The sequence below is a fragment of the Oryctolagus cuniculus genome, chromosome 1, assembly GCF_964237555.1.
Source record: "Oryctolagus cuniculus chromosome 1, mOryCun1.1, whole genome shotgun sequence".
NCBI lineage: Eukaryota > Metazoa > Chordata > Mammalia > Lagomorpha > Leporidae > Oryctolagus > Oryctolagus cuniculus.
This window is the reverse complement of record NC_091432.1, coordinates 111,648,685-111,664,933: the sequence shown is the minus strand read 5'-3', so window position 1 is coordinate 111,664,933 and position 16,249 is coordinate 111,648,685. Positions and strand designations below refer to the sequence as shown.

The following is a 16,249-nucleotide window of genomic DNA, read 5'->3' as shown; positions in this document are numbered from 1 at the left end:
AAGGTAGAACTATATATAAAGACCCATTAGTTCACGCCCCAAATTCTCACCGTAGCCAGGGCTGGGCCAGACAAGTCAGGAGCCTAGAACTCTGTCCAGATCTCCCATGCAGGTGGCAGAGGCCCAAGTTCTTGAGCCATCATCTTCCTCTTCCCAGGAAGCTTATTGGCAGGAAGTGGAGTAGCCGGAACAAGAACCAGGCACTCCCATATGGGATGTGGGTGTCCCGAGCAGCAGTTAAACCTACTGAGCTACAATGCCCACCCAGGTCCCTGCCTTCAACCATACTGACACATGGCCTCTAAGGCACTCCTCTCGCAGCATGCTTGCAGGAATGCGGCTTCTTTTGCAGTTTAATTCAGGTAATGTCCTATTTTCAAGGAATCAGTATCAGTTGATATTTGTGAGTTTCTGAGGACCAGACTGGGGACTCTGGAAGCTGGCACAAGAAAGCAATAATTCCAAACAGAATTTCTACCTTGTAGAAAAAAAAAAAACCTGTTCTTCTTTCGTAAAGGCTGTGTGCTTTTTATTAACAAAAATAAAAATTACAGTTTGACATATATCCTTTCAGACATGCAAATCTGTGTGCTTTCTAAAGATTCTATTAGGAAGCCACTGGAAATGGAATTGATATGGGTAAGAACGAGATGTCTGCAATGAAGTGCTCAAGGCAATAGGTTCTGAAGTTGGGAGAAGGCTTTCTTTGATGACTGGCTTTTCCACTTTCTAGCCGGGAGACCTTTGATAGAATAGGTCTCCTCTCTGTTGCTTGATTTCCTCATGGGTGAAATGAAGATAATCATTGTCCCTGCCTCTGAGGATTCTTTTGCAGATTAAATGAGATACTTGGTGTGAAGAAGTGACAGCAATGCCGGGGACATCGTAAGTATTCAGTACATGTTAAGGAACACACAGGTCATAAGGAGAGGCATTGCCTTGTAATGGGAAAAGCTGGGTCTGAGTCCTGGCTCTCCCACTTACTGACCATGAGTTTGGGCAGGTGCTTAATTTCTTTGATCCTTAGTGCCCTTCTCTGGATTGCTGTAAAGGATTAGAGGTAACATGTAAGATACCAGACACAAAATGAGTGCTGCATAAGAAAAACAGTTGTTATCTTTTCTCACAGACATGTAGGGTTTTTTATTAAGATTTATTTATTTGAAAGGTAGAGTTATAGAGAGAGAGGAGAGAAAGAAAGAGTGAGAGAAAGAGAGAGAGAGAGAGATATCTTCCATCCACTCGTTCATTCACCAAATGGCTACAACAGCCAGGACTAGGCCAGGCTGAAGCCAGGAGCCAGATGCTTCTTCTGGGTCTCCCCTGTGGGTGCAGGGGCCCAAGCATTGGGGCCATCCTCCACTGCTTTCCCAGGTGCATTAGCAGAGAGCTGGATTGGAAGTGGAGCAGCCGGGACTTGGACTGACGCCCATATGGGACGCCGGCGCTCCAGGCCAGGGCATTAACCCGCTGCACCACAGCGCCAGCCCCCTTGGGTTCATCTCTTAAACTTGCCATCATTCCACTCATGCACCACAAATGGACCTAAACTCAATAACTGCTCTGCTCTGAGCGTTTGAAAAAAAAAATGATTTATTCATTTGAAAGGCAGAGTGACAGAGAGAGAGAGAGAGAATGATCCGTCTTCTGCTTCACTCCCCCAGATGGCTGCAGCAGCCAGGGCTGCGCCAGGACAAAGCCAGGAGCCTAGAACTCCAACAGGATCTCCCACTTAGGTGGCGGGGCCCAAGCACTCGGGCCGCCTTCTGTCGCCTTTCCAAGAGCACTGGCAGGGAGCTGGCGCAGAAGCTGAGCAGCAGGGATTCACACGGGCACTCCTATATGGGATGCCAGCGTCGCAAGCAGCAGCTTAGCCTGCTGCCCCACAATGCAGCCCCCCAACCCCAAGCATTTTCATTACTTCAAAAACATGCCTCACACCCGTTAGCAGTCACTCACAATCCTCACCTTCCTGACCCCCAGAAACCACTAATATTCCTTCTGCCTCTATGGATTTGCCTATTTGGGACATTTCATACCAGTGGGGTCATAAGATATGGCCTGCTGCATTTGGCTTCCTTTACCTAATATATTTCCAAGGCTCATCCATGCTGTAGCATGTACCAGCTCTTTTTTCCTTTATATATCTTGTTTCTTTGGGTTGCTTCCACTTTTTGGCTACTATAAATAATGCTGCTATGAACACTAGGTTATAAATTTTTGTGTTAGACTTTCTTTAAAAAAAAAGATTTATTTATTTTACTTGCAAGTCATAGTTACACAGAGAGAGAAGGAGAGGCAGAGAGAGAGAGAGAGAGAGAGAGAGAGAGAGAGAGAGTTCTCCCATCTGTTGGTTCACTCTCCAGATGGCTGCAACTGTCGGAGCTGTGCAGATCCAAAGCCAGGAGCCAGGAGCTTCTTCCAGGTCTCCCAAGTGGGTGCAGGGACCCAAGGAGTTGGGCCATCTTGTACTGCTTTCCCAGGCCACAGCAGGGAGCCGGATTGGAAGTGGAGCAGCTGGGACTCGAACCATTGCCCATATGGGATGCCGGCACTGCAGGCAGTGGCTTCACCCGCTACGCCACAGCGATGGCCCCAGATTTTCTTTTAGGAAATTATTTGTCTATTTAAGAGACAGAAAGAGAGAAACACAGACAGAAGAGAGACCCCATATTCCCAGCTTCCAGTTCATTCCCCACACGCTTGCGAAGGCTGGGGCTGGGCCAGGTGGAAGCAAGGAGCCGGGAATGCAATCCAGGTCTCCCGTGTGAATGCTGCCGATACAACTACTTGAGCCACCACGCGCTACCTCCAGGGTGCCCAATAGCAGGAAGCTGGGGTCAGGAGCAGAGGCGGATCCGAACTCAGGCACTCAAACATGGATGTCATTGTCTTAACTGCTAAGCCCAATGCCACCCCGCATATATTTCCAGTTCTCTTGAGAGTGTACCTAGGAGTGGAACTGCTGGGTCATATGCTAACTTCGTTTAACTTTTTGAGAATCGCAAGCTTTTCAAAAGGAGCTGCACTATTGTGCATTCCCACTACCGGCAAAGCATGAGGCTTTACATTCTCCACATCCTCACACTGATTACTTTTCTTAATCTCAAACATTTATTTATTCTTACTTACTTGAAGGGCAGAGAGACAGAGACAAATGGAGAGAGATCGTCCATCGAGTATTTCGGAACCAAATGCCTGCCTGCAACAGCCAGAGCTGGACCAGGCTGAAGCCAGGAGCCTGGAGTCCCCCCCCTCGCCCGCCCCGCCCCATCTGCCAAGTGGGTTAGAGAATCCGCGAACTTGAGCCATCAGCAGCTGCCTCCCAGGATGTGCGTGAGCAGGAAGCCTGTTTGGAAGTGGAGGAGCCGGGACTCAAACCCAGGCACCCCAATATGGGACGCAGGTGCCCCACGCGGTGTCTTAGCTGTTGAGCCAAAGGCACGGCCAACTGGCTGTTTTATAGCCGCCACCCTAGCGGGGGTGTACAAGTGCACGTTAGTATCGACTCGCATTTCCCTGTGTCTACACATTTTGTAACGTTCTCATCAGCCGTCTTTATTTCTTCTTTGGAGAAATGTCTACTCCTATCCTTTCCTTTGTCAATTTTTAGATTGGAATATGTGTGCACTACCGAGTTGTGACAGTTCTTTCTATATTCTGGATACTAGTCCCTTTCCCGCACAGGTTATTTAAAATATTGAACGACCCAGGGGTTGTGAGAGGGGCTTTATGCACTGCAAGGCTGGACGCAGCATACACAAAAGGCGGCGGTGCGGGGAGTAAAAGGACTGCAGTCCGAGGTCCCCCAGCCGGGCAGAGCCCCCTCCCCGTCCAGCGCAAAGCCAGCGCCCAGCCCCGCACCCACAATTCCGGCCCCCCACGGCCCGCCCTCCGCCCTTTGACCCGCGCTGTTTCCGGTTGGAGACGTGGCTCGGGGCCGCCATCTTGGCTAGAGGCGAAGCGGCTGCGGCTCCTGTCAGGGGGCGGCAGGTCCGGAGAGGCCGGTGCTCGCCTTCCTCTCACCTCAGCCCTAGGCCCAGTGGAGCCGGAGCGCGGGAGCGCCCCACCACCGCCCTCGCCATGGTAAGATCCCAGCCAGGTTTGAACGCCGGGGGCCGGGCCTGGCTTGCCCGCTGTCCCTGCCGGCTGGCGCGGAGCTGGCGCCGGCGGAGCCCAGCCTCGGGGGTCTGGAGCCGGCTGCTTCTCTCGGGGCGGGGGAGCTTCACGGCCTCCCCTGCTCCGTGCCTGGCCTCCCGGGGGATCCGAAGGAGCTGACCCCCGCCCCTCTGTCGCCGAGGCCCCACCCCACCCCCCAACCGGCTGGACGCCTTCCTCCGCTGGGACGGGCCGGAGGTGTCTGCACTGCAAGAGCCTTGTCGCGGTTGTCGCGAGGGCCCCAGGCTGCGGGGCTCGGCGCTGCGGTGCCGCGGGTCCCGCAGGCGCAGAGGCTCGGCCGGCCGGGCCCGTTTCCGCAGGTTCCCGTCCCGTTCGTCCCCGGTCTCCCACCCCCGGGGTTCGAAATCCAGATCCCCTGGGGTCCGGACTCTAGCTTTTGTTTGTTCAGAAGAGGGAGACGGAGGCCTAGACGGCGGCGGAGTAACTTGTAACACTGTAACCGCAGGATCTGAGCGTCCCCGGAACCTTCCACTACTTGGGCAGAACTTAGGCGTGTCAGTTTGGCAGTGCGTGTACGCCGTGTGTGCAGGAGGTTGGGAAATCGGAGCGAGTTGGAGGGAACACGGTTCCTGGGGCCGAGGAACCCACCGTGGAGGGGAACCCGAACGTGTGATGTGTATGTGGCCAGTGGTCCTGCGCTGCCCCGCAGGAGGACCGAGAGGGGTGGGCGGTGCCTGGGACCTGTTACTCGCCCTCAGACGCCTTATCTGCGTGTGCTCAGCTGTTAAGAGAGAGAAAAACTTAATGTGGGTGAGGATGGGAGAAAACAGAACTGCTGACTCCGCTTGCCTTATCGCTGCGATTTGTCGATTTTCATGAAGTAGAAGAAAGTCTTGGGTTTCAAACGAGCTTGTAGTTTGTTTTTCAGCGCACCTTGTACCCTTTAATTTTTTGAACTGTTCTTTTTTTAAAAAAAGAATTCTTTTGTCAACAGATAATCTGATTTAAAGCATCTTCAATGTACGTGAGAGATGACAGAATGTCATCGGGTTTATACATTGCATCAGGCAGATTCGCCCTCTAAAACTTGTGTGTTACACATGAAAATTCCCAAAATTCGTTTTTCAGTTTCACTAGGAGGCTCAGTATTCGTATGGTGATATTTTTGATTAAACAATTGTAATAGCTATATATTAATTGTATATATAGGCTACAAAGTGACATTTCAGTATATATATACAATGTGTAGTCATCATGGAGAGTGATTTTAGTTTTTTATTAAAGATTTTTTTAGTTAAAGAGAGAATCTTCCCTCTGCAGGTTCACTCCCCAAATGACTGCAGCAGCCAGGTCTGGGCCAGGCCAAAGCCAGGAGCCAGGAACTCCGTCCTGGTGTCCCACATGGTAGCAGGGGCACAAATGCTTGGACCATCGTCTGCTCCTTTCCCAGGTGCATTAACAAGAAGCTGGATCCAAAGTGGAGTAGCTGGAACATGAATCAAGCACTCTGATACGGGATGTGGGTGCCCCAGTGTCTTAGACTCAAACATTTATCATTTTAATAACAGAGCCTTGTAAATATGGGTAATTTTCACAAAAATCTTGTTTGTTGAAAGGTTCTTGGAAGTTAGTACTTTTAATTGGTAACTAAAAGATGGTAAAGTTCTAGCTGTTGAGTGATGTGTGTAAATTTTGAGTGTCATTTTAATGTGTGTGCACATGCATGCAGTTGTGTCATGCATTTCTGGACTGTTAGAGACTTGGCGTGATCTAGACACTCACAGATTTGCGGACTCTGGAGAACAGCTTATCCAGGTACATTCTGCCCTGTATAAGCTTAAGACATTGGTCTTAGTTTGTGTAATGTTTTTGGATATTACCCCTTTACAGCATATTCCCTAGATGATAGAAATGTCCAAATGAGATGAAGTTGTGATCTAACGGTTGTATCCAAACTCCTAAAAGTTGGGACAGGTGTTAGGCCTAGCGTTAGGATGATACTTAGGGTCCTGACTTGCATATCTGAGTGTTGGGTTCGAGTTCTGCCTCTGCTCCCAGTCCCAGTTCCTGCTAATGTGCACGTTAGTAGGCAGCACATGATGGCTCAAGTAGTTGGGTGCCTGGCGTCCGTGCCACTACGTGGGAACCCAGACTAAGTTCCCTGCTTCAGCCTAGCCCCGCCCAGCTGTTGCAGGCTTTTGGGGAGTGAGCTAGCAGATGGGAAGTCTCTCTGCCTTTCTTTTTTTTTTTTTTTTTTTTTTTTTTTTTTTGACAGGCAGAGTGGACAGTGAGAGAGAGAGACAGAGAGAAAGGTCTTCCGTTGCCGTTGGTTCACCCTCCAATGGCCGCCGCGGCCGGCGCGCTGCGGCCGGCGCACCGCGCTGATCCGATGGCAGGAGCCAGGAGCCAGGTGCTTTTCCTGGTCTCCCATGGGGTGCAGGGCCCAAGCACCTGGGCCATCCTCCACTGCACTCCCTGGCCACAGCAGAGGGCTGGCCTGGAAGAGGGGCAAGCGGGACAGAATCCGGCGCCCCGACCGGGACTAGAACCCGGTGTGCCGGCGCCGCTAGGCGGAGGATTAGCCTAGTGAGCCGCGGCGCCGGCCCGTCTCTCTGCCTTTCAAAGAAATAAATTAATTAAAATTTTTTAAATCCCGGAAAGTCGATTAATTTTTCCTCAACATTTTATTGCAGAATTTTCAAATGTCTGAAAAAATTGAAAATACACTGAATACCCATAGAACTACTAGCTAGATTAACATTTTACTTTGATACTTAAAGTATCATCCCTCTAATCATCCATCTTTGTCTTCATCTCTTTTTCTCTCTCTCTTTTTTTTTTTTTTTTAAAGATTTATTTATTTATTTTAAAGCCAGAGTTACACAGAGAGAAGGAAAGGCAGAGAGAGAGAGAGGTCTTCCATCTGCTGGTTCACCCCCTGACTGGCTGTAATGGCTGAAGCTGCGCTGATCCGAAGCCAGGAGCTTTCTCCAGGTCTCCCATGCGGGTGCAGGGGCCCAAGGACTTGGGCCATCTTCTGCTATCCCAGACCATAGCAGAGAGCTGAAGTGGAGCAGCCAGGACTTGAACCGGCGCCCATATAGGATCCACAGGCAGCGGCTTTACCCACTACGCCACAGCCCTGGCCCCAAATGTTTGTCTTTTTTCATCTACTTGAAAGGCAGAACAACAAAAGATCTTCCATCTGCTGGTTCACACCCAAATGCCCACAACAGCCAGGGCTGGGCCGGCTGAAGCCGGGGACTGGGAACTCAATTCTGGTCTTTCGTGTGGATAGCAGGGCCCCAAGCACCTGAGTTATCATCTGCTGGCTTCCAGGAAGCTTTAGCAGGAAGCTGACTTGGAAGTAGAATAGCCACTCAATGGACACTCTTGATATGTGGACATCCTGGGTGACAGTTTTTTGTTTGTTTTATTTGAAAGGCAGAGTTAAAGAGGAGGAGACACACACACACACAGAGATCTTCCATCTACTGGTTCACTTCCTAAATGGCCACAGTGGAGAGAGAGAGAGAGATAGAGAGAGAGAGAGAGAGAGAGAGATCTTCCATCTACTGGTTCACTTCCTAAATGGCCACAATGGCTAGGTCTGGGCCAGGCTGAAACCAGGAGCCAGGAGCTTCTTCCGGATCTCCCACTTAGGTTCAGGAACCCAAGCACTTGGGCCATCCTGCACTGCTTTCTCAGGTGCAGTAGCAGGGAGTTGGATCAGAAATGGAGCAGCCAGCCAGGTCTCGAACTGACTCCCACATAGCGTGCTGGTGTCACAGACAAAGGCCACAATGCCTGCCGCTGTCAGAGTAATTGCAGATATCAGTACATAAATGAAGGATTTTTTAGAAATTTATTTAGTTGAAAGGCAGAGCAATGAGAGAAAGCAAAAATAAGTTCTTCCATCCATTGGTTCACTTCCTAAATGCCCACAACAGCCAGCCAGTTCCAGAAGCTGGGAACCTGGAACTTTATCCAGGTCTCCCATGTGGGTAGCAGGGACCCAAGTACACTTCCTCCTGGGATGTGCATTATCTTCTTCTTTTTTTTTTTTTTTTTAACAGGCAGAGTGGACAGTGAGAGAGACAGAGAAAGGTCTTCCTTTGCCGTTGGTTCACCCTCCAATGGCCGCCGCGGCCGGCGCGCTGCGGCCGGCGCACCGCGCTGATCCGATGGCAGGAGCCAGGAGCCAGGTGCTTTCCCTGGTCTCCCATGGGGTGCAGGGCCCAAGCACCTGGGCCATCCTCCACTGCACTCCCTGGCCACAGCAGAGAGCTGGCCTGGAAGAGGGACAACTGGGACAGAATCCGGCGCCCTGACCGGGACTAGAACCCAGTGTGCCGGCGCCGCTAGGCGGAGGATTAGCCTAGTGAGCCGCCGGCCTGGGATATGCATTATCAAGCAGTTCAATTAGAATTGGAGTGGGGGGCCACCTGCAACACCAGGATCCTATGTGGGCACCAGTATCCGGGTTACTCCAGCTCCCTGCGGATGGCCTGGGAAAAGCAACGGGGGTTGGTCCAGTTGTCTGGGCCCCTGCCACCTATGTGGGAGACCTGAGTGAGGCTTCTGGCTCCTGGCTTTAGTCCTGACTGTTGCAGCCTTCTGTGGAGTAAACCAGTGGATGGACCATCTCTGTCTCTCCTTCTATTTTTGTAACTCTGACTTTACATACTTTACTTTAAATAAGATAAATACATCTTAAAAAAAATTGGAGCAGGGACTCAAATCCAGATACTCTTTGAAAATAAAATTTGGCTTTAATTGGTAAAATAAATGCAGAATGTTCTAGACTGCAAAGTCTCAGTAGATAAATTAATGATCAAATGTAAAAATGAATGACTTATGATGACTTCTTTATAAAATTAGTTTAAAAAGGCATCTTTTTAAAAAAAAATTTTTATTTATTTATTTATTTATGTATTTGAAAGATACAGTGACAGAGACTTCATTTGCTGGTTCACTTCCCAAATGGTGGCAACAGCCAGGTCTGGGTCAGGCCAAAACCAAGAGTCTTGTACTCTCTCCAGCTCTCCCATGTGGGTAGCAGGGTCCCAACCACTTGGGCCATCTTCCATTGCCTCTCCAGGCACATTACAGGAAACTGCATTGGAAGCAGACCAGTCAGGACTCAAACTTCCACAGGAACTTAACCTGCTACACCACAATTCGCACCCTCAAAAAAGGGCATCTTTTGGTTTGTTCCTTTTTCTAGTTTTTGCAAGTAAATGAGAACATGTTCTTATTTTATTAACAGTTGTCAGATATAGTTAATTCTTTTACTTATTAAGCTTACATTTGAATAAACTTGATATTATCGAGTCTCATGATAGTACCCTTCTGTAAAATCTTTTATTATCTATAGAATGCTGTTCTTTTATTTTCTAAGATAATTGGTTAGTAAACTTACTGTGAATGAATGATAAATGTACATAAGTTCAATTCCTGAAAGTCTTTAGTTATTAGAAATTACATTTAAGGGCTGGTGTTGTAGCATAGCTGCCTGCAACTCTGGCATCCCATATGGATGCCAGTTTGAGACTCTGCTGTTCCACTGCCAATCCAGCTCCCTGCTGATGTAGCTAGGAAAGCAGCAGAAGATGGCCCAAATGCTTGGGCTCCTGCCACCCATGTGGGAAACCCAAATGAAGCTCCTACTTTCAGCCTTCCCAGCCCCAGCTGTTGGGACTGGCGAATGGAAAATCTCTCTCTCTCCCTCTTTAACTCTACCTTTCAAATAAAATGAATAAGTCATTTTTTAGAAAAAGCTAATTTGGGGTTGTGTGGCTAATCTATGCATGATAGAAGATAACTGCAATCAATAATAACACCTTTCAATTAGGATCTTACCAATTTTTTCATATACAAAATTATATTCCTGAGTTTCCATTTATTTGCCATCTACTTAGTCTTCATAATGGAAGTTCAATGCAGAAACTGATGTCTCTTTTTAAAAATTCTCTGCAAGTTTTTGTTCTAAAATAACGTGATAGACTTGAAACCCTGAGTAAATTATTTTCGAAGTTTTAGGTTTTGTATGTGGTCTGGATTTTATTGCAGTTTTCCCTAGGATTTTATCTGTAATTGTAATTATCTATAAATAGAGAAGACAACATAATATTATATAGCAGCTATAGAAATTAATATAACCATAAATCATAAATATGAGAGTACTTCAAAAAGTGTAGAAAAAGGGACTGGGGGCCGGCGCCGTGGCTCAACAGGCTAATCCTCCATCTTGCAGCACCAGCACACCGGGTTCTAGTCCCGGTTGGGGCACCGGATTCTGTCCCGGTTGCCCCTCTTCCAGGCCAGCTCTCTGCTGTGGCCGGGGAGTGCAGTGGAGGATGGCCCAGGTGCTTGGGCCCTGCGCCCCATGGGAGACCAGGATAAGTACCTGGCTCCTGCCATCGGATCAGCGTGGTGTGCCGCCGCGGCAGCCATTGGAGGGTGAACCAACGGCAAAGGAAGACCTTTCTCTCTGTCTCTCTCTCTCTCTCACTGTCCACTCTGCCTGTCAAAATAAAAAAAAAAAAAATTAAAAAAAAAAAAAGGGACTGGGGTTGTGGCACAGTGGGCTAAGCCTCTGCCTGCAATGCTGGCATCCCATATTAGCACACCAGTTCTGTTCCTGGCTGCTCAGCTTCCTATCCAGCTCCCTGTTAATGTACTTGGGAAAGCTGTGGAAGATATATTTGTGCCCCAGCCACCCATGTAGGAGAATCAGGTGGAGTTCCAGGTTCTTGGCTATAGCCTGGCCCAGCCCCAGCCATTTGTAGTCATCTGGGAAGTGCACCAGCAGATGGAAGATCTCTGTCTCTCCCTCTCTCTGTGTCACTCTGCCTTTCAAACAAATAAAATAATAAAATCTGGGGCTGGCATTGTGGCATAGTAGGTAAAGTCACAGCCTTTGACGCCAACATCCCAAACAAACGCCACTTCCAATCCAGCTCCCTGCTAATGCTGGCCCCCAACACAGATTTTTTGTAATACACATTTCCCATTAACTTTTTTTTTTTTTAAGATTTACTTTGTTTATCTGAAAGGCAGAGCTACAGAGAGAGAGTGAGAGAGACCTTTTATCTGCTACTTCACTTCCCAAGTGGCCACAATGGCTAGGGCTGGCTAAGACAGAAGTAGGAACCAGGAGCTCTTTCTGGGTTTCCCACATGGGTGGCAGGGACCCAAGCACTTGGGCCATCTTCTGCTGCTTTCCCAGGCACGTTAGCAGGGAGCTGGATCAGACCCATGTTTGTGTAGGTGTGAAGTTTTGATCTTTTCTAGATATCTGTTTGATTTATTTCTACTTACTCCTCTAAGTTCCAAAAATTCAATATAGGGGATCATAACTTTTTTTTTAAGATTTATATATTTATTTGAAAGGCAGAGTTACAGAGAAGCTGAGGCAGAGAGAGAGAGGTCTTTCATCCACTGGTTCACTCCCCAAGTGGCTTCAAGGGCTGGAGCTGGGCTGGTACGAAGCCAGGAGCCAGGAGCTTCTTCCAGGTCTCTCACATGGGTGCAGGGGCCTAAGGATTTGGGCCATCTTCTACTGCTTTCCCAGGCCACAGCAGAGAGCTGGATCGGAAGTGGAGCAGCTGGGACTCGAACCAGCACCCATACGGGATGCTGGCAGTGCGAGCAGCAGCTTTACCTGCTATGCCACAGCACTGACCCCAAGGGGATCATAACTTTTCAGGGATATGATTTTCAACTTCTTGTTGGGGGATGGACTCTACAGGAATTACGGTTACCATATACTCCTACTTGTTAGTATTATTTTCAGGGCATGAAGTGATTCTCTGTGGGCCATTTGAGAATTGTTGCTGTAGAGGATCTATGAATTTCTTTAAATTATTAGTAAAATTTTTTAGAGAGTTGATACCATTTGAACATCAAATATTGATGAACTCGGGTCAACATGTAGCATAGTGGCTAAGTTGCAACTTGGGACACCTACCAGCATCCCTTATTGGAGTGCCTGGGCTTAAGTCCTGCTCTCCCTGCTTCCAGTCCAGCTTCCTGCTAACGCATGCACTGGGAAGCGGCATATGGCTCAAGTACTTGGGTCCCTGCTACTCATGTGAGTTTCTGGCTTTGGCCTGGTCCAGGCCTAGCTGTTGCTTTCCTTTAGGGAGTGAACTAGCCTTTGTGTGTGTGTGTGTGTGTGTGTGTGTCTGCCTTTCAAATAAAAATGAAAAAATATTTAAGTTTTTAATGTGAAAAAAATTGACAAACCCATAAGGCTAAGATCCATTACCTTGAAATGACATAAATTTCTTTTATGAAATGCATTAATACTGATATTGTTTTTTACATATCAAATATATGTGGCATAAATCCCATAGTATTTTGGCTTACTGTTTCACGATAGTCATTTGGCCCTCATAGTAGCTTGTGAGGTAATTAAATGATGGTCCATTTGATAGGAAAAGAAACTGAGGCTAAGCAAAGTTGAGTAACTTAAATTCAGACATATAGTAAATAGAAGGACAGAAGGTAGAATACGGATTTTTTTTAAAGATTTATTTATTTATTTGAAAGACAGAGTTACCTCAGAGAGGGGGAGAAAGGGGGGGGGTCTTCCATCTGCTGGTTCACTCCCCAGTTGGCCACAACGGCCAGAGCTGTGCTGATCCCAAGGCAGGAGCCAGGAGCTTCTCCCGGGTCTCCCACGCGGGTGCAGGGGCCCAAGGAGTTGGACCATCTTCCATTGCTTTCCCAGGCCATAGCAGAGCTAGATCGGAATTGGAGCAGCCAGGACACAAACTGGTGCCCTTTGGGATACTGGCATGCAGGCAGCGGCTTTACCTGCAACACCACAGCGCCAACCTTGGAATACAGATTGTCTTGCTCTCAGTTGTTTTTCTGGTATATCTACTTGGTTGTTTGCAAATTTATGGCATATTTCTTAGTCTTTGGGAAAAGGAGAAATCAGTGTGAGGTGGTCCAAATAGAAGAACATTTCCCATTTTTCTTGATGAGAATATTAAGAAGAAAAGTTTTGTGTCAACCGAGATATATATCAACTTTTTTAAAAGATTTATTATTTTGCCAGCATTGTAGTGTGGGTTAGCCGCTGCCTGCAGTACTGGCATCCTATATGGAAGCCAGTTTAAGTCCCAGCTGTTCCCTATCCAATCCAGCTCCCTGCTAATGCCCCTGCGGAAGCAGTGGAAGAGGGCCCAACTGCTTCAGCCCCTGCACTCATATTGGAGACCAGGATGAAACTCCTGCCTTCTGGCTTCAGCCTGACCCAACCCCAGCCATTGTGACCACTTGGGGAGTGAACCAGCAGATGGAAGATCTTTCTTCCTCTTTCCTTCTCTCCCTCTGTATTGGTGCCTTTCTTTTTAAAAATTTTTATTTATTTATTTATTTATTTGAAAGGCAAAATTACAAAGAGAGAGAGGGAGAGACACAGAGAAAGATCTTCCATCCACTGGTTTATATCCCTAATGGCCAGAGCAGACCAAGCCAAAGCCAGGAGCCAGGAATTCCATCCTGGTCTCCCGTGTGGGTGCAGGGACCCGAGCACTTGGGCCATCTCCTGCTGCTTTCCCAGGCTCATTTACAGGGAACTGAATTGAAAGTGGAGGAGTCCGGAAACAAACCAGCACCCATATGGGATGCAGGTGCTACAGAAGGTAACACAACACCTGCCTAGAATATATAAACATTTACGAATGTAACAGAAATGTTCAAATGTGTTCTTAAAATACTTAATCATTTATATATAGGTGTTTAGAGTTACAGAACTAAGATTTTAATGGAGAAATAACTTTTTTCCATTCTTTCATTCATGAAACAATTTTATCCAGAGTCTTCACAAATATCATCATCACTAGAGTTACTTTATTTTTGCTGTTTAGCACTTTTGAATCAGTGTGTAGTATTGGTGCTTTTGGAAAGTTTTTCCAGCTTATAAAAACCCATTTATATACCATAAGACAGTTGATTTTAAAAGGGGTATTTATAACTGACATCTGACACGTGAAATGTGAGATCTGATCCCCAGAATAATTACTAAATAAGATGACCTTTTATAAGTAAACACTGAACTAGCATAGTTGGAGATTGAAGATAATGTCTACCCCAGACAACTCGTTTGGTTGTTTGATATAAAGTAATCAAGGGACACCTTTATTATGGGGGATCGCAGAAGGATTAGAATCTCTATAACTTTACACTTGATCTTAGCCAAAAGGCCGAGAAGCGATAGAATCTCTATAACTTTAAAAAAAAGTAGTCTCTGGGCCGGTGCTGTGGCGCAGCAGGTTAACACCCTGGCCTGAAGCACCGGCATCCCATGTGGGTACCAGTTCCAGACCCGGCTACTCCACTTCCGATCCAGTTCTCTGCTGTGGCCTGGGAAAGCAGCGGAAGATGACCAGAGTCCTTGGGCCCCTGTACCCGCATGGGAGTCCTGGAGGAAACTCCTGGCTCCTGGCTTCGGATCAGCCCCGCTGCAGCCGTTGCGGCCAATTGGGGAGTGAACCATCGGATGGAAGACCTCTCTCTCTCTGCCTCTCCTCTCTCTCTCTCTCTCTCTCTATAACTCTTTCAAATAAAAAATAAAATAAAATAGTCTCTATTATAAAAATGTTTCGATGATGCATTATCATAGTTTTACAGCTAAAATTTACCAGTAACTCCTTAATATCAGCAGTTCTTAACTGTTCACATTTGATTAATACATTGTGGTTGGTTCATATGTCCAAGTCTCATTTAATATATGGACTTGTTCTCATTCCTTTTTAAAATTATTATTGAGATATAATTAACATACCACAAAACATAGCCTTTTAAACTACACAATTAAGTGACTTTTAGTATCCACAGTGTTGTGCAACCAACCACATTCTAAACTTAGGACGCTGCATCACCCTAAAAAGAAACTTCATGCACTACCAAATTCCCCTCTTCCCAGCCCCTGGCAACCACAAGTCTGCTTCTGACTCCGGATCTGTCTGTTCTAGATATTTCATACAAATAGACTCATGTAAGATATCTGGTTTGTTTTAAAAATTTTTTATTTATATTAAAGGCAGAGTTATAGAGAGAGGAGGAGAGACAGATCTTTCATCTGCTGGTTCACTCTCCAGACAGCCACAATGGTCAGGGCTGGGCCGGGCCAAAGCCAGGAGCCTGGAACTCCATTCAAGTTCCCTGTGTGGGCGCAGGTGCCCAAAGACTTGGGCAGTCTTTTCCCATCAGCAAGGAGCTGGATCAGAAGTGTAGCAAATGGGACTCAAACCAATACCCATATGAGTGCAGGCAGCTCAGGTGGAAGCTTTACCCTCTGTGCCAACCTGCTGGCCCCAACCTCTGGTTTATTTCATTCAGTATTTTCATCATATATCAGTACTTCATTCCTTCTTACAATTAAATATTCCATTGTATGGTATACCACATTTTGTTATCCAGTCTTCAGTTGATGATAGACGGTTGAGTTTTCAGTTTTTAGCTATTATGAATAATGCTACTATGACTTTTCACGTACAAGTTTTATGTGGCGTACTTCTTCTGAGGGATAATCTTGGCAGAAGTCTTCCCTTATATCATCTTACCCTATGATCAGACAGATACGGCATGCAGTGAATCATCAAAAAGTTACCAGCTTGTCATTGGTAATTGGAAAACTGAATCAGCAACAACACTTAAACCTTTTTCCTTTTTTTTTCTTTTGTTGTTGTTGGACGCATGTAGATGATAGAAACATGAACCTCCTATGATAAAAATTTGTGAAAACAAGTTTCTTAGTGGTTAATATGCTAATTAGGACACCCATATCCATATTTGAGTGCCTGGGTTTGAGCCCTGGCTTGGCTCCCAATTCCAGCTTCCTGCTACTGGGTACCCTGGGAGATAGCAGTTGACGGCTCAAGTACTTGAATCCCTGCTGCCCACTTAGGAGACCTGCACTGAGTTCCTGGCTTTGGCTTGGCCCATCTCTGGTCATTGCAGCCATTTGAGGAGTGTGCCAGTGAATGGGTGCTCTCTTTATGTGTCCCTCTGTCTGTCTCTTTCTCTTTCTGCCTGTCAGAAATAAATAAAATTTTAAATACTTCGGGGCCAGTGCTGTGGCATAGCGGGTTAAACCACCACCTGCAGTGCC

At 47.0% G+C, this 16,249-nt stretch overlaps 1 protein-coding gene across 1 annotated transcript in view; it reads left to right on the top strand.

The window, feature by feature from the left end:
- The first annotated feature begins 3,908 nt into the window (after positions 1-3,908).
- ARCN1 (archain 1) overlaps positions 3,909-16,249 on the top strand; it is a 36,610-nt gene continuing 24,269 nt past the window's right edge. The window contains exon 1 of the mRNA XM_008250462.4: positions 3,909-4,086. Coding sequence (XP_008248684.2) covers positions 4,084-4,086 — 3 coding nt within the window. The 5' untranslated portion in view covers positions 3,909-4,083. The remainder of the gene's footprint in view (positions 4,087-16,249) is intronic.